The sequence below is a fragment of the Drosophila subobscura genome, chromosome E (assembly GCF_008121235.1).
Source record: "Drosophila subobscura isolate 14011-0131.10 chromosome E, UCBerk_Dsub_1.0, whole genome shotgun sequence".
Lineage (NCBI taxonomy): Eukaryota > Metazoa > Arthropoda > Insecta > Diptera > Drosophilidae > Drosophila > Drosophila subobscura.
This window is the reverse complement of record NC_048531.1, coordinates 6,904,035-6,927,254: the sequence shown is the minus strand read 5'-3', so window position 1 is coordinate 6,927,254 and position 23,220 is coordinate 6,904,035. Positions and strand designations below refer to the sequence as shown.

At 44.4% G+C, this 23,220-nt stretch overlaps 3 protein-coding genes across 4 annotated transcripts; 1 reads left to right on the top strand and 2 right to left on the bottom strand.

The window, feature by feature from the left end:
• Positions 1–49: 49 nt before the first annotated feature.
• Positions 50–3,685, bottom strand: LOC117891062 (endoplasmic reticulum metallopeptidase 1-like). Its single transcript, XM_034796234.1, has 11 exons — positions 3,436–3,685; positions 2,851–3,376; positions 2,618–2,792; positions 2,478–2,562; positions 2,149–2,269; positions 1,932–2,086; positions 1,491–1,874; positions 1,255–1,435; positions 868–1,196; positions 304–804; positions 50–249 (listed from the first exon to the last, which is right to left on the bottom strand). Exons 1-11 carry the CDS (start codon positions 3,454–3,456, stop codon positions 82–84), a joined length of 2,646 nt encoding a protein of 881 aa, XP_034652125.1. The 5' UTR covers positions 3,457–3,685; the 3' UTR covers positions 50–81.
• Positions 3,686–3,889: 204 nt separating this feature from the next.
• Positions 3,890–10,326, bottom strand: LOC117891057. The gene is made up of 3 exons (XM_034796230.1): positions 10,207–10,326; positions 6,701–10,154; positions 3,890–6,645 (listed from the first exon to the last, which is right to left on the bottom strand). Exons 2-3 carry the CDS (start codon positions 10,142–10,144, stop codon positions 4,168–4,170), a joined length of 5,922 nt encoding a protein of 1,973 aa, XP_034652121.1. The 5' UTR covers positions 10,145–10,154; positions 10,207–10,326; the 3' UTR covers positions 3,890–4,167.
• Positions 10,327–10,626: 300 nt separating this feature from the next.
• On the top strand, positions 10,627–23,070 carry LOC117891067. Of its 2 annotated transcripts, none has more exons than XM_034796240.1 (3): positions 10,627–11,666; positions 21,342–22,425; positions 23,045–23,070. In XM_034796240.1, the coding sequence occupies exon 2, from the start codon at positions 21,780–21,782 to the stop codon at positions 22,329–22,331; it is 552 nt and encodes a 183-aa protein (XP_034652131.1). In that variant the 5' UTR covers positions 10,627–11,666; positions 21,342–21,779; the 3' UTR covers positions 22,332–22,425; positions 23,045–23,070. The 2 variants fall into 2 exon arrangements, with proteins under 2 accessions (XP_034652131.1, XP_034652132.1); XM_034796241.1 differs by lacking the exon at positions 10,627–11,666 and adding an exon at positions 19,873–20,083.
• The last annotated feature ends 150 nt before the right edge of the window (positions 23,071–23,220 follow it).

The following is a 23,220-nucleotide window of genomic DNA, read 5'->3' as shown; positions in this document are numbered from 1 at the left end:
TAATCTGGTTCTACAATCTATTATATACTAGCTAATATATCTACTTAGTTATGGGAAGACAATCACAAGAGTTTCAGGGACTTAGAAGACATAGCGCACAAATAACGCCGGCCACTCCATGGGATGTGCAAATTCGGGAAAATCTTTGATGAACTTCAAGCCCGCCGCATCACGATCAAAGTCATAGCTGAGAAAGTGTGCCGAATATCCCAGCTCAAAGACGGGCACATCAAAGTTACCCGATGATTTCTGTAAAATATTCAAAATTGAAATCAAAATCAACAATAGAATGCCCAAACCCACCGCAAAATCAATGTGGAACTTCAGTGGAGTGCTGTCCCTGCCATAGGAGAAGAATATGTGGTAAGGCGCCGAGTACTTGTCGGGCTCGTCCAGCATGTTGCGGATGAAGGACCAATCCTCCACAGTGACCCCATCCAGCGGCTGTATGTACAAGCTCATGTGTGGCGGACCAGACATTTCGAATTCGTAGCGCACAGCGTTGCCGGACTCTAGAATGGTTTTGCTCAAGAGCTGCAATGAGGTTGCAGCTGGTATGGCCACGGGCTCATCGCGGGGCAGCCAGTGGCTGCTGGAGCGGGTCGAGCACCAGCGATGATTAAAGCACGGCACGCCGCACATCAGGTACTTGCTGCAATCGGACTCCGTGCTGACCAAACCCGTGAGATTGACCGAGGTGTCCTCGAGCGGATAGTAGAGACGACGATCCTGGAAGTCAAAGTAGTAGCCAGAGTCATTGAGGCTCACGGCGCCATCGTACTCATAGAAGATGCGACGCACGTGCTGCAGGGAACATGGAAAATGATGAAATTTGTATCCGGAACCACTGGGATCAAACGGACATACCAAAAAGTGCACACGCATAACGCTGGTCTCGGCGCGGTAGGGAAAACCAACCTCCGAGACTGCGATCATGCTGAATATGAACGTGACGACGCCCAGGCCGAGCAGCACTAGCTTCGGCCAGCGGAACATGTTGATCAGCGGTGCCACAAATCCCATGGCAAAGAATGTGCCCAAGGCACACAGCAGCGCGACAAGGAGATCGGGATTGATGGAGTGTCCGAAGCGGCCCAGCATGGGAAAGAACACAACGAGGAACATGTAGTACAGATGGCAGAAGTAAAGGAACGGCATCAGCTGCAGCAGCTGCACAATCAGCACCCAATAGTAGCCTGCAAATGAATTAAGAAAAATATTAAATGGAGAAAGAAAGAACTTCTCGGTACTTACCTCGATCGTGCAGTGTGCTCAGCAGATTGATCAACAGTGCAGCGGCATAGAAGAGCATCGAGAGCATGCACAGGTAGGGCGTCCTCAGACTGATTGCCGTGAGAATGATGGCGATCAGCGCCAGCAGGACGCAGTGTGCATGCAGACTCATGTGCAGGTGGTTCGGGTGACTGATTTTATTCTGTTGATCGAAGCTCATCAGTAACAGTTTTAGGGGAGGGGAGCAGCACACTTACGTTGGGTTTCAGTGTGTAGTAAAGGGACAAAGGGAGCACCTGGCCAATCATGGCTGGACAGATGTAGAGGCCAATCACCAGCCAGTTGTTGCTGAAGTAGGTCAACGATCGATCGCCGGCATCGAACAGCACGCCCATCAGCAGGGGCAGGCCAAGGCTGAGAAGGAATCCCACCACATGGAGACCCAGAATGATGGCGAACCAAATGGATATCTGGCCAGCTGTCACCTCAGAGACGCGGGCCATTCTCCACAAGGAGACTCCCACCAGCACCAGGCTGAGCACGGCAATGACGCAGTTCAGGATGATGCCAGTCGTCTCCGTGTAGTACACAAAAAAGAGACCCAAAAAGTCAAAGAAGACGGAATGGCCTTCGCTGTGTTCCTGCAATTAAACGAAATTAATGAACTGACTTCGAGTATATGTAGATCTCCCACCCACCTCTGGGTTATGCATTTCGCTGGCATTGGCAAAGGCGCGCACTAGGGCGAGTGCATTCTCGCCAGAGTTTTGCAGGGAGTCCCCGGGCACCGCCCTAAAGTTGTCAAATTTCGTGTGGTAAACGTAACCATTGCTGATTTGAGCAATATCCAGACCTATAAAAGATAAAGTTGTGGTTATAATTGTATTTTTATATGGAAGTTTGGAGGGAACTCACCTGGCACCTGTCCATAGTCGCGAAAGATGCGAAAATCTGTGTCGGAGGGAAGGATGCCCGACTGAAAGATCTCCTCGGCCATGGTGGTGGCAAACGGATGCTTGGCATTCTGATTGTAGTACTAAACGAGAAAATAAAACGACAACTTAGCCATGTAACTGATGTGCGGCACACTTTTATCCAGCAGAAAATAAACTGCGGCAATCAATCGCTTGGCTATCCGACTGCCGCAATGACTATTTACAATGGTGATAAAGTGCCCAATGACTATGGTCATTGCCACGCGTGTTCACTCGCGATAAAACATTTTTATTTATGTATGTCTCTACCTTCATGAGCCACGGGTTATTTGGTCCGCTCTGGAAGAGCAGATCGCGTCCTCCGCTGCCAGCCACTTCCAAGTTTATCAGAGCCCTGTGGAAAAATACTTTCTTTAGCCGCGCTCATTTCTTTCTATTCCATTTCTTACTTGCAATTGGCTGCCCACTTGTGTTGGGTGATGAAGCCATGAGACGCTTCCAGGGGATTCTCCTCGGCGCCGTTGAACAGAAAGACAATCGGATGTTCGAAAGGTGTCTCCGAGATGGCCATTTGACGCAACACCTCCAGCATGACCACAACCATGGTGCCATCATCGCCGGAACCTGTTGGCATTTGGTTCATGGAAGATCACTCTATAGATACTCAGAGGACTTCACTCACCTGGACTGCTTGGCTTCGAGTCAAAGTGGCTGTTGACCAGAAGGTACGCTGTACTGTTGGAGCTCTTGGTGCTCAGTTTGACTACCACGTTCTGGACTCCCTGGTACATGTTCACCATTTGCCAGTGCATGTAGGCACCTGCGGGCGCCTGAACATCTGTCTCCAGATAATAGAGATTGCTGCGCATTTCCGTTCGTATACTTTCCACTTCATCCACAATAAAGGCAACCGTTGTCACCTCATTCGCCACACTGCCCACCACTTTGGGTCCAATGCGATCGTATTTGTAGAGCCATCTCTGTGCTCGCTCCGACACAAACTCGCCGGGCCTGAGCGACTCCTCCTTGATGCTAATGCCGTTTGGCAGTCGATGGTAGAGTGGGATCACGATGGCATAGAAGAGCGCCACCCAAAGGAGTAGAAAGGAGGGCGCATAGTACCATGGGAGTCTGGTTCTTAGCTCCTTTTGCTGTGACAACACCCTGATGAGGCCAACATCTGACTGATGCTTTGATTTGCCAGAGTCCTGCCAAAACAAAGACTGTTAGTTAATAATTGAAAAGCAATGAGGATTCGCGTACACACCTTTCCGCTTGGTAGCTTCATGGTGTTGTGTCCTTGGCAAGAGCTTGGTAAGGTCTAACAATGCCTTTGTCCGGTCGTCGGCACACTGAATATCTCTGCCTTGGGCGCCTGAGGTTGGAGCTAGAGGGATATTATCAGCAGTGATTCGCACTTTGAGTCCCATAAAGATAAATCGGTTCCCTGCATGCCATTCAATTTATCGCCCAACACCAGCGACGGATGTGAGCAACCCCCATAGTTTTCCTTGGGGGAAATTGGTATCTAAATAATGGCAGATTTATGCCCCGCCCCAGCCTATCTTTACAACGCCTCAAAGTGGGTAAAGTTAAGGAGGAAAGGCACGCTTGTATGCCCCAAATGGCCATATGCCTTATATCTCTAGACGGTTGCTGTGTTGCCTAGCTCTCGCTACCTCAGTACATCCTTCTTAATGAGGCAACAAAGAATTAAAGAACCTCAGAGGCTGAGTGGAAAGTATTTACAGCTCGTATAGGAATAACCGGAATACCGATTCGACTTTTATTACTCGAATAAACGCGACAAATCAAAACAGATAAGAATGAGCAAGTAACCCCTGGCAGGCCAGGACAGGTGTCTTGCAATTATTTACGGGGGGTTTGGCCCCCCAAAGTCCAAGGTTATTATTTACGAATCAAACTTAAAATGCAGATAACATGTAATTGGGTTTTCTTTGCACTTGTATCCAGATACTGGGTGTAGGACGCACACGGACTAGGAAAACTTCTCCATACTCTCCATAAGTTTTTCCAGTATTTCTTCGAGCTCTTGTGCATGGGGCCACTGTTGATAATATGCCGTAGATGTGTGCTTTTTACAGCGTTTCAGTGTTGCTTGGAGCCAGGAGAGATGCTTCATTAATTTGGTGCCCCGCAGAATGGCCTGGTACTTGGCTACGAAACAGAAGAGCTTCCACACAATCAGGACCCCCAGGAGGTGCTCTCCCAACGTGTCTTCGCTGGGGTCACTGCCGCCATCTATGATTCGGACTGATTGGGAGACAATGTCATCCAACATAGAAATAAAGTCGACGTTGTTCACTAGTTGCAGGCGATTTCCAGGCGAGAAGCTCATGTTGCGCAGGATACGTAGGCAGAGCATCCTGCCCTGGCTGAACGGTGGCCTGCGCTCGATGGCAGTGAAGAGACCCAGCAAGTGGCAGACCTTGGAGCCGAGATCGTAGCGCGAGTAGACCTCCCAGAAGCCAAGCCAGGCGTTCAAGGTTGCGGAACTGACCTTCGTGCCATGAGCCGCACTTGCGGTGGCCGGCAGAATCGTGTCAAACGTGTCCAGCACACGCAGCTTGGAGAGACTGAGGCGAGCCTCGCCGCAGGCACAGCAGTTCATCATCACACGCAAAGCAGACACCAGCGTCTTATGGGGTACGGCGTCGGGGGTCTCCTTCCGGTGCGTCTCGTTGACAGCCACCCGCACCATCAGCTGGAGCAGCGAAGTGGATTGTCCGGACAGCACCACGGAGCTATGCTTGCACATCTCGAGCGAGTGCTCGGTAAGGAACATGGCCAGTTGAACGCACAGGCATTTGAGATGCGCCGAGTGCGATAGCCAGGGCCAAATGCGGACCAGCACGCGTACGAATTTGGCAGCCACCGAGGCCTCGTGGATCACAGACTGAGGCGAACTGTGCCACTGCACCAGCATGTTGAGCAGCACCACCATATTGTTCAGGATATCGCGTAACTTGTGGGCGCCAACGCGTTTCACATAGGTGCTGGCGTTTCCAATGTCCACGTCGCTGAGGAAGCCGTCGATCAGGCCCAAAATTCGATCCAGCAGCTTAAGCCGCTGGGCTTCAACCATAGCATCCTGCGAGACCTTCAGCAGTGCTCCGATTGCCTCGCCAATCTGCATGTGACCCGTTCCGGGAGGTTGCAAAAAGTTGAACGTCTTAGCTGGGAAATAGTGATCGAAGAGGCTGCTCAACTTTTGAACGAGGATCCCCACAGCATTGAATACAACTGGATCATCGTCTTGCTCCAGTTTCCGACTCGACTTCACCGTCTGTTGGTTATTCAAAGCATTCGCATTGTTTTCCTTATTGTTACCGTTTTCATCTTGGGCGTTAGCTGGGGCCAATGTCACGCTGCTTTCTTCCATTTTCCGCACAAAGTTGAGATTCTCAGGTGCATTTTGTGCCTTGAGGCACACGATGGCCAGAGCCGAGAGAATGTAACGCTGCATGGCTGTTCCCTTGTGCTTATGGTGCGTGCCATAGAGGAAAATGTCGATGAACACACCGGCTCGAGCGTTGAGCTGCTCGAACAAAAATTCATATGCGTTGGTGTCCCTGCAGAAGACCAGAAATAGCTTGAGGAAACGTGCCACGAAGCGTTCGGGCGCTCTGAAGTTGATTGTAGAATCCAGCAGCGTTAGGTAGCTCTGCAGCAGGGCGGAATCGCGACAAATGCTGCGCTGCAGGAACTCAAAGTTGGCAGAGTAGCACAGGGCATAGAGCTCACTGATGGCAGCGCACAGCTCCAGGAAATCATCCAAGTGCGGCTTCGGTGGCACCTTCCTCTTCATAACATCGCTCAGGCAGCTCATGAATCGATGCTCACAGAGCGTGAGACACCAAGTCGCCTTGAGGCTCACCAGACGTGAGCAGATGGCTACGTAACAGCCGATTATGCCACACGAGCTCTTCGTTCCCTCAGCGTCCTTCGGCAGCGCGGATACGACATAAAGTGTTGGCAAAGTGCGATACGCATCATCCAGGAAGTCATGCTCCTGCAGCAGCTCGATGATCTTCTCCGTGTCCATTTGCGGCATCAGCATTTCGAACACACGACCAGCCAACTCTCTGACCAGAACTGTTTCTCCCACATGCATCATGGTGGACAGACAGCAGGTCAGCAGTCCGCCAGGCAGGAAGTCCACGGGCGCCAAGACACTTTCCACCGAGGAGCCACTAGTGGCAATCCAATTGGCCAGCGATACCCAAGCCAGCGCACGCACTTGTCCATCCAGGTGTCCGCACATTCCCACCAGATAGGCAATTATCTTGTTGGCTATGTGGTCCTTATCCCCGGGTGTGGCAATCGTTGCGGGATTTGGCATGCAACGTGCGTGGAGCTGGCACACAATGTGCAGACAGTCCCGCTGCCACTGAGATCCAGTCTGTGTGGGGCTCCTCAGATCAGAGGAGAGTTGCAAAAAGTGTCGAATGTAGTACTGCAATGGATAGAGATTGTATCTTAACTTTCCCAAAGTGGAATGTGACACTCACCATCAGCTGAACCTCGCTGAGCCTCAGGTCGCGCTCGCTGAGAAAATGCAGAACTTGGAGAAGGCAGCGCACGTGCAGCAGCTGCCTCACCTCAAAGTGTGTCCTGGCCACGGCACTCAGCTGCATAAAGAGCTTGCTGTGCCAGCTGCTATCAGCGGGTTGTTTCGTCTGTGTGTCTAGCAGAGCCACAACGATCTGGCAGATCACTTCAAGCATGTCGAGGCCGATGGTGCGATCGTGCAGTAGCAGCAGAAAGCTGTGGTGTGGATCCATTTCCAGAGCCTGATTGAGTCCGTTCCACACATGCGGCACGCCGAAGCACATGCAGCTCAGGCATAGTTCCGACACGGACATGTATACCTCTCGATCCGCTGCGTTGGCCGGTGCTGCGCGCAGATACTTGTGCATAAATTGCCACAGACTGATTCCCGCCTCCACGGGGACGGCAGTGCGAAGCAGCACCAAATGTGTCTGGATTAGTGCCACAATCTGCTTGAGTTCCTCGTGATTGCTGCAGTTGCTGGCTGCCGTGAGCTGGCGATCCAGCTGTGGTCCGATCCGCGATGCTTGCAGCAGGGCCAGATCGGGTACCGTCAGCTTCAGCGATTTTCTAATGTCCAGTTTCTGGACGGCTTCCAGTGTAATATTCTTTGGGTTTTCGCTTGCGCAAACCGCCACTATTAGACGCAAATGCTGGGCAGCCCGGTCGGCATCTTGACCGAAATGGATCTGCTGAATGCCACGGTCCAGCAACAGTCCCTCCGCGACGTTGGACGTCGGTTCAGTCAGTTCAAGGTCATAGGTTATGGGTACCATCAGCGAACTCAAATCCACGTCCAAAAAAAGCTTCGACTCGCTGACCGTCATGTGCTCATGGCAGATCAGTTGGAACAGGCAGATAAGCAGAGTCTCACGCAACTCCGGACGGTGCGTAGTCTCAAAGAGGAGCTCCGTCATAATAATATACACTAGGTTGGTTGCGGCCGACCCCTGCAGAACCTCTTTCTGGTTAAATTGGATTTTCATCATAAGGCTCACAGCTGGCAGTACGCACTCTGCATGCTCGGGGCACTTGATGTGTTCCATGGCAGAGTACACAGCCTGCATGACCATCACTATTGAGACGTTTGTCTTCGCGAAGTAGCCGCAGGCATTCCAGTTCTGTAGGAAAACATTTAGCTGGGTCAATGTCGACTTGCGTATGGCTGGCCTCAGATCTTTGCTTTCCAATAGCCGCGTGAGGGCGTCCAAACTGCGCTCCCCCTGAAAGGGTTGATCGCTGCTGGCCGAAAAAATACTTTGATACGGCCATGGGGGACGAACCACACCGAAATCAAAGCCTATTCTGTTCGGCTGCACTTTTGTTATTATTCCGGGGTTATCCGCGCACTGCAGCATGTATGCGATTCGATTCGCAGCCTCAATTCGTATCTGGGCATCGGGATGGAACAGATAGCAGACGTTAGCTCGCAGCCTCAGAAGCGTTTCTCCTTCATCCGGACAGGTCAGCTTCCACAATTTGTTGTGCAGGGAACTGCACGTAACGGAGCGGCAGATCATCAGGGGAACCATCACGGGTTGCAGAAAGTCGTACATTCCGAGAAAGTCGTTCCCATTCAAGCTGCTGCACAAGTTGATCAGCAAGTCCAGATACTGCAGGCACCAGGCTTGCACCCCCTCGGGTTCGTCGTCCAGCCAGCTCTGCATCACAAACTGACGCAGCAGCGTCGTGTTTAGCGGTATGCCAAAGATGCGCTGGCGAATCAACTTCTGGTTACTGCAGCCCCGCAGATAGACGCTCTTTTGCGCGACTGCGTGGAAGAACAAGCCACAGGGATGCCGCATGAGGTTATAGAAGTAGCCACGCAGCTCTCGGTCGCGCAGGTTCATCAGATTGTGGATCAAGATCTCGGCCTCCAAACGCAATTTGGGATTCTTGTCATACATCAGATTGCATTCCACAACAGCCTCAAAGAGCTGCTTCACCAAAGTCTTGCTGCCCAGCTGGTCGACAACCAGGCAGATGGTGCTCTGATCTAGGATCATCTCCTCTGCTGCCGGCTTTTCGGTGGACTTCAGATAATCGACTGCCAAAGTATAAGCATTGCGGAACCGGTCAATCGATGTATCCACCGTTTTGGGAGGTGAAATACCACCCAAATTTCTATTTATCGGTAACAGACCCCACTGTGGCATGCACAGCAAATAGGCAATGTCCGTCGTGAGCAGTTGACAGTGTAGTTTGGCTTCATTTGCGTTGATTGACTTGTCACTGGCTTCATTCAACTCAACAGAATCATACAGCAGGCCATTGCAGATGAGCGAATGCAAACGGGGCACCGCCAGCTTATCCACAAGCTTTGCGACATCGTTGCCTGTTGCACTGTAGCAAAATGTTTGGGCCTCCTTGACCAGACCCGATAGCCGACCTATGAACAGATACGAGATGGGCGCACGCATTGCGGCGTAGGTGCGTACAGCCTCTTTGATCAGTTCCAGGATCAACCAATTTTGGCTGGTAAATCTAAGCAGAAGCGGCTGCAGCAGCTTGGTGCAGCTGCTTAGCAGGAAGCACAGAGCACTCTCCACACGCAGCTGCTTGGGGCGCGTCGCCGGTGGGTCCAAGTTGCTGTAATAGGCAAGTGTGGCTGTTCGCGTCTTTATGCTGTTCTGCAGCTGCAGCAGAAAGTTGAGAAGGACATGATTCACCTTGGGAAGATTGGCGTCTGCCCTTTGCTGAATCATTACAAGTTTGAGGAAAATGTGTGGCGCCTGGAGGAAGTACTCGCTGGGATAGTCATCCATTTTGATAATCAAACTGATTAGCTTTTCGTTCATTTCGTCCTCCGAGTCTCCCATGTCGATCATCGTCTTCATGGTGAGCACATCCTCCCTGCACGGCTGTGTCCAAGCCGGTTCAAAGTCGTCTGGGTTGAATCTCGCCTCCAGCTGTTCCTGCAACCTGCACTCCGTCTCACTCGATGATTCAGTTTGATTGCTGGAGGAGGATGATGACGGTGTGGGGGGTACATGGATGTCGTATATATCGGGCAGTAGTAGCTGCAAATCGTCCAGAAGCTCCATGGGTCGCTGGGACTCCTGGGAACGTACAATTTTCCTGATCTTGTCCAACTCCGCCGAGAGCCGCTCGTGTGGTATCTTCTTCACCACTTCGTCGGCATACTCGGAGCGCAGCAATTCCAGCAGAACGGCCAGCACGCGGTCGGCGGCCAGGAGCGGCTTGCAGCCAAACCATCGTATTAGCTGCTTAAGCATAAACACTGGCTTCACTCTGATTTTCTCGTCCAGCGACAGGCAGCGAATGAAGCGCGTCTCGACCTGCTCCAGGGCCCGCATGCGTATCTCCTCCAAGTCATTTGTCAATTTGGCCAATTGCGACTCGCGCAATTCCAGGCTCATTGTCTGTCTGGAGGACATTGTCATCCACGTGCATCTGGGGGAGATATTTTCTTAGTCGGAGTTTCGCTTTCCTCAGTTTCACTTACTTGAATTGTATTTATGTCTCAATTTTTATCTTGCACAGAATTCACAAATTTGTTTGAAAGTGGCGTCTGCCGTGGCGCTGGAAAAGAGCCGCGAATTGTTTACAACGCCGTTGTTAATTTCCAGTGTGACCGCTTCGCAATTTATTGCCATACAAAATTCTAGGAAAAACCATGTTGATACTCCATGACCAATTCATTTCAGTTTAATTGGCTAGCTAAAATTTGTCAACTACTAAAATATGCATTACTGTTTCAATCGCATTTTAAAATATGCAGCAATTTCTTTGTTCTGTTTGTATGAAGAAAATGTTTGGAATATTTTAACAACTCGCTGGTATATTGCGGTATATTTCTGAAGGTCAGGCCGTATTTTGTATCGCTACATACGCGGGTCACACTGATTTCCCAGTTAAACCCGAACAAGCGTGTGTGTAACAAGTCAACAATCTAACACTAACAACTCTTTTTTAAAACTAAAGACAGGAAAAAGCGTGCGGTGAATTTAATGAAAAGTGTTTTGGTCAATCGGTGTTTCAAGGATTTTGGGTATTCGGAAAACAGATTCAGAGAGTTTTTAGTTGCAAAGGGAAAAATTCGATAATCAGAATATTTGAACGCACCTTTCGCACCAATTTTGGTGCTCTTAGCTCTCACCGAAACGTTTGATTTAATCAATTAAATGCGAATCGGTTAGCAGTGCCAAAAACATCAAACTTTTATTCCGTTGTCTGCATACATTCATATGTACATAGTATTTGTACTCATATTTTGTGTGCGTGTGTGTGTGTGTTGTAACAGTTGTTTATTCTGAGCGCCGACCGCACCACATTTTCTGGTCAACTTGTGCCGTTGTTTGGTGGTATTGTTGTCCATTGCCAAACTCGTACTTCCCCCCCAGAGTTTGGGGTGCTACGAAGAAAATCGAAACTCACGCAGAGTGAAACTCCAGCGAAGTCTCCAGCTCTCCAGAAACCATCCCTGTCAAACCAGCGACAATAACACTCCACAAAGGTGCTCCCAATGTGTTGTGCAATTTTATACAATCAGTAATACCAAGTCATTCAGCATTGACATTAAAGCGCTCGACGCGAAATTATAATTCAGAGACAGTGCCGTATTTGACACGCGCCGAACAAAAATTCGTTCCACTGTGCAGAGGGAAACAGAGGGAAAAATTCATAAAACAACGGCAAACAGAATCATTGACGCAAGAGGAACGAAAAAAAAGCATAGAAGAAGGGGAGAGAGCGAGCTTATTTGGTTTATTTAAAGACTCACCTGCACCGCGGCACCGCCCCGCACTTCAACGACAAGTACACCAAAAATAATCATTCAACCTTCAATGTAAACGGCATAAATGACGAAAGATCACAATTATAATAAAATGGTTGTAATCTAAATTATAAACATACGACTCCAGAAGAGATTTCACTATCAATTCAACTTAAAAAAGTGCTAAGGTAAGAAGCGTTTTACATTTTTAATGTTTATTGACCTCATTGCTGGCTTATTGATAAATATTTCAAGATATCACCCAGGTCTTATGGTCTCTGATAAATAAGTTCATATTTTGTTTGCTTTGCGTTTTATTTTGAGGCGCAATGAGTTAACAATAATTCATTTATTTATCTTTATGAAGTGTCTACGTCTACGAGTGTGATCGAGTGTGTGTTGTCTATTTATAAGTCAGCAAAGTGTGTATATATTTAAATCCAATTGGGCACGACTGCCGCAAGCATTATACAGACATTTATTTATTGGAAGAGCCCCCGCAAACTTTTCAAACAGAATTATGTTCATAAATTATTATGCTGAGAGTTGCACTGCGTGTAAGGTACGTGTCTTTAATGAACTGACTCAGCAGGCTCTGATAAGAAAGAACTTTTGTACTTTGACTTGTAAGTTTCAACTTTAAAGATATTAGTACCTTATCGCTGCGACAGATAGCACTCATACGGGACAATAACAGCTTTATAGTTTCTGCCAAAGCACCTCTGTTATCCTTCGTGGCTAAATTAACATAAGCCGAAAGAGTGTGGGAGGCAAAAAACAAAAACAGAGATGCTGTTGGTAGGCCATAACACAGTTTTTGAATTTTTTGCTCTTTCCACCTCCTTTCCTCCCATACGAAAACCTACACACGCGCCGCCGTTTTGCTCTACCACTCATTTGGGTTTTATTGCCTTTGCGTTTGCCTCCCTCCAGTTCTCCACTCATGCATGGTGATAGTCCCTTTGGAAAGATGGGACATGGGGCAGACATTTGTTGGGCTTCAGTTTTTGGTCGTTTTTTTTTTTTGTACTTTTCGTGGCTTTATGGCTCTGCAAATTTGATTTACTGTAATCGAAAACCATTCTCTTGTCTGCCGTCCTTGAGCTCTCGATTTGTGCATTTGGAAGTCGTAATGGGCTTGAGTTGGATATGTACTTACGTATGTATGTATGTATCTGATTCTATGAAGACATTGACCTCAGATACATACATATGTAAACATGTATATGTACATACATACATACATAAATTTGTGTAAGCAAAAGCGAATGCCATCGCTTCGGTGCGGCAGTAGCAGTTCTAACGAACCGGTAAGGCCTTTGTGCATTTAATATTATTCTGACATGTTGTTTTTTTTTGCATTTGTCTGTCAGACAATGTGTGTCAGCAGCGAATGTTAAAGGTAGCAAAGAGCAAACCAGCTGATTGCGTGCAAATCGAGCAAAAAATAAAAATAAACCCAAGAACCGGTTCCAACCTGTCGCCAGCGGAGGGGGAACTTCAGGCACAAATTGTGCTAATTATAGCTAATAGCGATAATCATTATAAACACACGCAGATTACGAATGAGAATGAGGGCAATTGATTCTATTAATTACCCAAAAGGAGTAATCTTTTAAGAAGATTTACTCCCTATAGCTGTGGTACTAAATATACATACATTTGCCATAAATTAAGTTGTATTCTGCAGTCATGTGAACAACCACAGTATTTATTATTTTGTTTTAAGTAAAATAGCTTATTTTATCTTATCTAATGCGTCCCGTCCCTCACATTCTTATTACGTGTGGACATTTTCAAATATTGGATCAGCTTAAATCACATCATTCGAGGAATTAAATTGTTTGTTTGTCATACATATGTACATACATACAGTTGTGTTCAATGAAATAGTAGTGCCGTGCCACACAATTTTCTCAACTATTTTTGAGACCCTTCCAGTCTTTCGAATTGAACAAGTGATACCTTTTTGGAAAGCCTGAAAAGTACACATTAGAACCCAGAAAGAATCCTGGAATATTTGCATTCCATCTTCTTGTTTTACATGACTTAAGAAAAATACCTATACAAAATGCTGTTCAATAAAATAGTAGTGTTTTTTTTAGAAAATTTAAAAAAATAACGAAACTGGAATTAGTGCATATGTTTCATGTTCTATATGTTTCTTGAGGTTTAATATGTAGTTTTTAATCAAATTTGTTTTCACTATGGCCTTACGCCCACCTGTCATGTGTAAATAAGGTACTGCCCAAGCTTAAATAAGATCTGAGACTATAATTCTTAAACACCTTGGCAAAACTGTGCTCTGGTTGACGGATTTGTAATAGTAATAACACATTTCACATTTTACAATAAGATTTCGTTGGGATTTTGGTCTAGAGACTGAGCAAGACATGGAAAAGTGTCGACCTCTACGGATAAAATTCCATTCCTAGCGAGCTTTCTTGCGTGTTTCAGAGCATTATCTTGATGACAGATCCTTTTGATAGGCATTTTTCAATAGTAATATTACTGTATTGTATTAAAAAGTATGTTGGCACACACCACTTTATGAAATACGTCAGTATAAGGCTAGGAAGTAAGAGTTTATATGGGCTGTAGCCCATAAGGGTCAACCCAACATGCCCAATGTTGTTTTTTTCAAGAATTTGGGCAGTTATCAGATATCTGTGAACACCAAACATATTCTTTTGAGTCTTTCTTACCATATAAAACAACTTTACACTCATCTGTCAAAAGTATTTTTCGGACTGTGACACGGCCCAGTCCACATGCCTCATGTCCTCATTTTTCAAAACATGAGTCGTGTACCCATGTGCTTTTATTCTCAAACGCGTAGCTTCCGGGGACCTCTTGCAACTAAATAATGTGTAATCAGTCGTGTATTAAATATCAAAACACTTTCAGAGCGATATAAAATTGTTTTCATAACTTTTGAGGATATTGAAGACCTTGGTCTTGCCTTCAACCATCTTCGACCTTCTACTAAAAGACAATTTTTTCGCATAAAAAATCATTTTTCAGGGTGCTTCTTTTAGTTTAAATTATTTAATATAACAGTAAAAGCACATTCAAATTAGTTTTGAATTTCATTATACCTCCTGATTTTAGTTTTTAGTCGAATTCTAAAGTCTCCCATATTGGACCGTTCATTGATTACTTCTACGCTGCAAAAACAAAAGTACCGCTATATTCAAACATTTCTTTCATCAAAATATTCAATATATAAACTAAGCTTACTGATGGTAACTTTTTTGAATTGATTTAATTTGTTTTTTAATTTTTTTTTAATACTTGCACCCAGCACTACTATTTTATTGAACAGCAGTTTTCATGGGTATTTTTCTAAAGTCATGTAAAACAAGAAGATGGAATGCAAATGTTCCAGGATTCTTTCTGGGTTCTAATGTGAACATTTCAGGCTTTCCAAAAAGGTATCACTTGTTCAATTCGAAAGACTGGAAGGGTCTCAAAAATAGTTGTGAAAATTGTGTGGCGCGGCACTACTATTTCATTGAACACAACTGTATGTACATATGTATGTATTTACATTTTTCTATGCACATGCATATGGAATAAAGCAACAATTCTTGCACATTACTGATTGCAATTCCATTAGCATTTTGTAGCTTATCGCGTTCCAACTTTATGCAGCATGCAATTTAGGCATTAATCTTTTTTTGGTAGAATGAACCTTCAACTTGGCTCAGTTTTGAAACTGTAACCATTAATTTACTTCATTAGAGGAAAGAATGAATAACTAACACAGGCCACAACTGCTCTACGGTCAGCAAATTGTATAAATTTGCATTAGTATGAAATTTATGTTCAGCCGAGTTGCAAAGTAAGCAACATGTCACAAATTGCTTTCCAGAACATTCCTAACACAGCCGATAGAAATAAACAAAAAGTATTCCTGGCATTTATGCACTCCATATGGGAAGGGGTATGGTAGGGGAGGATTTTACACACAAAAGAGCTGAAGACATGCCATTGAATTTAATGATCTCTCTGGTAAAACTGGTAAATTTCCATTGCGTCACGAAAAACCCATACAAACAAAACAGAACAGTAAAGGGCAGAAGGAAGAATACAAAGTATTAGTGGAAGGGAAGACACATTGAAACTGTAAACTCCAAACTGGAAAGGGAGAACGAGTAATAAAGGGAGTGCGAGAAAGATATGGAATAAAAATGATGAAGAAGGAACGAATGGAAAACGCACCGTCATTCGTAGTTTGAGTTTTGAGTGAGCCACAACAAAACAAACACCACCACAGAATATTAGATCGAAGAGCAACAGGAAATGCAAACCCCGACCGCTCGACCGCTTCAGAGTTGCTCCTAATTGATTATTACTCTGTTGTGCGGTTGATTTGTTTATGGTTGGAAATGGAAAACGAATGCGAATGCCTAAACAGCGAGCAAACGAACGAAACGAATTTATCGCCAGCGGATACATTTGCCGGGTAAGTGGAGTGGCAATTAAGAGCAGAACAACGAAACGATTCGTTCATTTCGAGCTGTCACATGAGCAGCGACACAAAACTTGGCAAAAACAAACAAACAAAACCCAAGCCCCTCCGCAGGCAGCAGACAGTGTGACGCGCCAGATTTCACTTTGGATAGCTTGACGCGGAGGGAAATTTATACATACATATGTATGTATGTATATAATTATGTACATGCATATGTACATTGTACATGTGTATGTACATATGTACATGGGCGACCTTGTCCAGGACTTCCCGGGTAAAATGCCCTTCATGGCTTATCTTGAGATTGGCGGCCTAGCACGCTCGGATAAACCAAGCAAAAAGAGCGAATTTTAAAATGTAATTCCTAGACTCGCTTATCATTAATTACAGAAATGAGTATGCGGAAATATGTACCTAATTAAATTATTGTTGGGGAAGAAATTATCGATGAGATGAATTATTCATTAATTTTAGTTGCAATTTTAATTCATAGAATTCTAGAGTTGCAGTGCTAGCACTTTAAAGCAGCACCTTCTACCCACCCAAATGTAGACGTTATGTATGCATGAGTGGTACGTTAAGTTATATTAGTTGATTTTCTAATTTGCATTTTTGCACTTTGCATGGGCTGTGTGACTCCATGTCAAGAGCAGAAATTAGAAAGCAAAAAAAAACACTCAGCCTTGAGGATTGTTTACACGCACAGCTAAAAGTCCGTTCCGTCCAGCGTAAAGTTTGCCCTTTTCAGACCCAAACGAGGAGTACACCAAAATATGGGCATAACAAAGGCATTTGTCTTGGTCCGGTTCTTCTGTTGTTTTTGTTCTTGAATTCCTTTCTGTTTCAAGTGGAACCGCATCCAATGAGAAGAGAAAAGCCTGACAAGAGAAGACGAGAAATTGCGTTTCATAATTTATCCAATTATTTTATCAGCTGACAAAGTTTTTTATTTGCTAATTAGTTTATGCATGTGTTATTATGGACTAGTGTGTGAAACTCAGAGGTAAACAAATGTTAAAATGAAGAGAAATCTGAAAATGCAACACCAGCTCTACAGTGGTTTTTTCCTCCTCTTTCTCTTGCTTGCACCAAGCACAAAACATAGGAAATTAGGAAAAAAAGGAAAAATATTAACTGTAAATCTCATTTAGTATGCATGTCCTCCTCTCAACCAAGCACACACTCATACTACACAGCAAAAATATATCCTGCAGAGCAGCAAGAGAGAAAAAAAATCAATATAAAACCTTATTTTCTGGCGGTTTTCCTTCTTTCTTTCTTTTCTTTGACCGCAAAGTTAGTCAAGTTTAAGGCAAAAAGCATACATAATCCTTTAGCTTACAAAAACAGTACTAACGGTAGCTGTAGTAAATATTTTGTGTGTGTCTGTGTGTGCGTGGGGGTGTGGATATGCAGTCGCCATTATTGTTTTTATATGCACGTCATACATTTTTTGCTGATGTCCCTTGAGCCCGAGTCCTCGACATGAAACATGAAAGGATGCCGCAGGTGTGGTGTGCCAGTGTGTGCATGGTGTGTCACTTACCACGGTGACACCTTTTTTTCTGTGTATGCAATGCACAAGTTTGCCGCTCTTGTAATTTTTTTTCTCTTCTTTGGCTTAGTCAACATGTTTTTCGGTGACGTAAGCTGTCAAGTTGAAGAGGGGCGGATCCGATAAAGAGATTAAAAACTTCGGACTGCACTGTCAGCCCCATGTGAGAGACAAGTCACTTAGCATTATGTAGAAAATCAATATTTTCAATATGGAATTCTTTCCAACAACAAAAAAATTCATATATGCACACACATTCTGTCGATTATTAATAGTTTTCGACCCTGGGATGTCATTTGGCCAATTTGGCAAACGGCTGAGAAGGGGAATCGAGCATTAAATCCTCTCCAACGGCAAGTGCAACAGAAACGGGGCTTTGTGGTTGGGGCTGGTGAAGCACACACACTCACACTCAATTCAATTGACAGCCGCAAACAAAACGTAAATACCGCAAATCAATTAAAAGCTGACACCTTCGATGCGTGAGAGTGAGCCAGACGGGAAGTGTGGCATGGGGGATCAGCTGTGTGCACTGCAAGGTGAAATAATATTGGGTGAGGCATACCCCAGATCTGCTCAAAACAGTCGCAACTTAGTGAATGGGGAGTATGTTTGCCTCACTTTAAATTAATTAACCTGAGCTCTGCACCCCACTATCAATTACACACGTCAATTAAGCCGTTGGCAGGAGAGAAAGCGACTGAGCACTGCAAAGCGAAAACAAAGAGGATGGGAGCCGTCCGCCTGTCTCTTTATCGGATTACTTAGAGACTGCAGTGAGTGCTCCTGAGCTCTCAATGGCCGTAGGGATGTATGATGCCATTAGGAAATGCATTTTTGTTGCTTTGCTTCTTAAACTAAACAAATACTTTAGCAAGGTCAGGGTTGGGTGCTCAGTGGGTTCCCGGGTTGGAAAATACTTGTAGCTGATGAGAAAACGCAGCAATACAATTCAATTCAAGGTGATCGGCTTCGGCTTGTCCCTGATTCCAGCTGGCTCAATCAATTTGTTTGAGTCTTTCAATTAAAACATGAAGGCAACCCAGCAGCACAATTAAATTAAATCAATTTCGTTGGTTCCCTTCGATGATGAAGACGCTCATGGAAACAATTGGTTAGTCTGAATTATATTCCCTGAGGAACAATGCAAACTCTAGTTAATGCGCAATTTCTTGGATAATTTCCCCAGCCTAAATTAGAGTTATAGAACCCCCTCATATAGCAATATTATAATCAGACAAAAACCCCACATTAACTGGCCTAGGTCAGCATCAAACTAAAATTCCGGCCACCAAAGAATTCATTATCACAATTGGGTCCATAAAAGTTATCGCGAAAACCCTGTCGTCTAGCTCTAAAATTACCTCACAATTAACGACTGGCTAGAATTGATGAAGCCCCGTGTCGTAGGAACTGTTGTGCACTTTATCTCTAAAATATCATAAAATAATTAGAGTAACGTACAAAGCTTGGATCTCTTCCAACTTATTTAACTGTGTGGCTTAACACTAAAAATGACACAGCTAAATCAAAGCTAATCCAGCTTAATGAGGTAATAAAAATTAAATTCTATTGATATTTCGAGTGCATTTTTTATGGTTTTCCATTGTACACTCGTATTTATTTGAATTTAATTGTTGCACTAAAATTAATCAGTTATAGAATATATTTGAATATATTGCTTAAATTTTCCCAAGATAAACAAATATCTAACTACAAATGTAATTCCTCAAGGTTGCTGGCGGATACTCTGCTTTTCCAACTACTAGAATACCAATTACCCTCAGTCGCATGATTGACTTGATTTGAATAAGTTTTTAACTACATACACATACATATGTAGATACGTTTGTACATGCATACATCTATAACAGTCTGTAGATCTACGCATAGAATCTGGTACGACCCACTGCCAAAAGAGACCCGACAGAGAGCGCCGCCTCACAAGAGACTGTTCAAGTTGTCAGACGACAACGCGTGCTTATGTACATACTTACATATGCATGTACATTTATACAGAAAAAATGTTAAATACTATAAGCAACGACGCGCTTTGATAAGAAATTTATTAGATTAAGGCAAACGATTGCCGCGATTACAGACACTCGGCAGCCTTGTCGCCGTTCCGTTCCATATCATTCCGTTCCAATCCATTCTGCTGTAGCGCTTTGTGCCCGTCTCAATCTCAGGCCCATTTCTGTTCAGTCGCTCAGACGACAACGACGACGGTCAATCCCGTGTCCAATTCCGAGTCCAACTTTACAGAAACGCGGACCACGGCCACTCAAATTGTGCTCGTTGTTGTTGTTGTTCTTTTTGTAGGCATCATCATCGTAACTTACAAGTTTTTATTTTATTTTCTTTGTCTTGGCTTGGCCTGTTGTTGTGTTGTGTTTGAGTTGATATAAACTAAACAAGATGTGGGTCTTAAGTTTCAAGCATGATTTGCTTTACAAAGTGAAAGTGCTCCGCCAGAAAACAGAAGTGCATTTCGAAAGTGTGGCATACAAACAGGCGCCTGTGCTGAAAATGCAGAAAATGTTGAATTAATTGTGATATTGTTTAGTCGAAATGTAAGTCGAAGAGTTGAATATGTGATTAATGAAAGACTAAGAGATCCATCACGTGACTGTGTCGTTTCGGATCACTGATAATATATGTATGTTATTGTAAAGTCAGTTGGACACAGCACACTCCCTCTCTCCTTATCTCTATATCGTTATCAAATCTCTGAGCTTATCACATGCAACAATATTTCTGTCAATTATATTGTAAAGATAAGCCAGCGGCAACTTTTTTTTGGCCATCAAATAGTACGTACTAGTACCAGTGTACCCATCAGCCAGCAGTTCAACCAAAAAGACATACTGTTCTACTTGTAGTTATACGATTTCAACGTACATATACTAGAGATTCCAATTTGATTTCTGATAAGAGGACAATTTCGTTGTCTAGCTAAAGTCGGAAATCAGACGGTTCGTCTTTTTTTAGCACTGAAAATCTCAGCAATCAAAAAACGCGCCGTCGTTTCTTGTTTACTTTATTTCTCATTTTGTCCCATTCCATTTTGTCAGCTCTTTCTTCTTCCCTGCTCCGCTCTGTTCCGCCTGCATATTGTCTACTTGGGTACGGTATTATACGATTTTTTAATCACTCTCGCCTATCGAGCGTTGAACTTGGCAATCCTCAGAGGGGCCCCATTAAGTTGGTCAATGTGCAATAACCAAAGCAATGAAAGGCTGCAGAATTGTGTGTCTAATCTGTGCCAAATAACTAAGGAAGTGGCATGGAAAACAGCGCTAAATTTTGTTCGGGTTAGGATACAGCTTAAAGCTATCTTAAATCACTTTGGAACTGGTTTTAGGTGCAAACTATCATCTGCCTGCCATGGAAATGATGAATAGATAACAGGTTTTTTTTTTGGCATCAAATATCAGATATGCTATAAAGTTTTCTGGCCGATACTCGCCTGTGTGTGGCGTTTCCAAGGTACACATCTGAGCATCATCTACCCTGCCGCTGCAGGCATTCGACGCTGTCATGTGTCCAAATTAATGAAACACTCGAAACATCTATTTTGCATTGTTTGGCAATTCACGAGTTGGAATTGCTTTATATAAGGAGAGTACCATTTACATACATATGTATGTATGTGCATTCATATGTACATATATTTGTATGGTAATTTATGTGTGGGTGATGTGGCGGCGCCATTTGTCGAATTTATTATGTGCTGTGCCATTGCTGGCGTATTGAAAGCGATGTGCTCCAATTAAAGACATTCATCCGTAGAATCTCGACTAACTCTCTGTTCATTCTCTCTTCTTGCAGCATCAATCAGCAATTGGCAGCTAATCGAGAGCCATAAACCATAAATCATCATCAAGCGTTAACGAGGAGAATAGAACTAAACGCAGCGGAAAAAGTGGCGATTGAGTTACATAATATTTAAGTTTTGTTCATCATACGACATCCAGCACAGCACTGAAAGAAACGCCGTCGATATGTTCGCCCGTCCGCCCCCGCACTGTGCGCCGCGCACTTGACACGCGTTAAACCCCCCACGTGGCCTCACCAGAGGAGTGGAGTGGAGTGCAGAGCAGGAGAGGCACGTGCACCCACCTGCCACAGGAGCAGCAGCTGCAGAAGCAGAAGCAGAACCCAAGCATCATTCATAGGCATTCCCCTTAGTTTTCTTATTTTGTTTTGTTTTGCTGTTGCAAAGTTCCTTTTTATTGGCATCGAAAAGTGTTGTTTGGTATCCCCCGCATGAAGGTGCCAAGGCATAAACTGTTCACTGGCAACCACAACTGCCACAAGAGCAACAGCATCAGCAACATCATCAGCATCAGCAACAGCATCGGTAGAAAGCAGCCACAGTTGCCATCAGTAATTGTTCAATATATTCTCCGTTGGCCAGTGATAAGCCCCCTAACGTTCTTAATGAATGACATTCGGTTCAAGTCATTTTATCGTGCCAGCAAAACGACATCCGCCGCAGGAGCTGCAACAGGAGCTGCCGCATCAAAATCGTGCGACAAGAGCCAGAACAACAATCCTCGTACTTACAACAACAGCAGCAAATCGAACAAAGTGTTTCTCCACTATATACCCCGCGATCCGCGCCTAAGAATCCTCCAGCGAACCGCCGCCCTCAATAAACCCTTAAAACATAGTCGCTACACCCTCAGCGAACTGAATATAACTGAAGATCTGTGCAATTATGGTGAATTAATTGGCGGCAATAATACTCGTACTCGTATTCGCAGTGTGGAAACCGAAATAAATAGTGACAGTGAAAAACAGAGCTGGAAATACTAAAGTGTAACGTTCGATCGCAGTTTTTGTACGCTTCTCGGTTCTCCTGTTGCCCCAGGGGCGGATCATTGTGTATGTGGCTTTTGCAGGATAAAAGGTAAGACGAAACCCTTGACAAAAACCCCTTTAAATAGTGTTTTCCATGCCAGTAACTGGTTTTGTGTCTGTCCGATTCCCCCAACCTCTCATTGAGTGTGTCTGGCTATCCTCCCCAAAAATATAGGAGATAAATTATGTAAATATGTACATAAATACATACGTATGTACGTTTGTATGTATGTCAGTGGCTAAAATTAGCCACTCAAACAAACACAAAACCAGTCCACAAATTGAATTGAAAATATTATTATTTATTTTTTGCCCGTTTTGTTTATTATTATTTTCGGGGATCAGCTGTTTTCACATACTCAATGGGCATGCTCTCCCCATACACTCTCTCTCTCTCTCTCGCTCAATTTCTGCTCAGATACTAGTATTTTCTTTGAGGTCAAGTTGAAGGCGATTAACGGATCCGTTCGTCTGGGGTAAATGCCAAGTGACGAAAATGCCAGTTTCTGCGCGATTTTATAAACGAAATGTATTCCCCTACTAGTTCTTGTTGTTGTACTTTTTATTATTATTGTAAATCGAAAGGGGAATGGGAAATGCATTAGCTGCAGATTTTATTTATTTAAAAATGATGCTAAAATAATTACTGTTTTCCCGCCCCCAAACAGCACAACGCACTGCAAGAAAACTGGAAGAAAAGGAAGAAAATTCAACTGAAATCAATGCTGAAATGCAACAAATCGTGTTCAAATCCCAATAATTGCTTTTTCTAGAAAGTGCGACATTTTTGTACAAAGATTTTCTACTCTTAGAACGCAACAAATTAGTCCAAAAACAAATACCA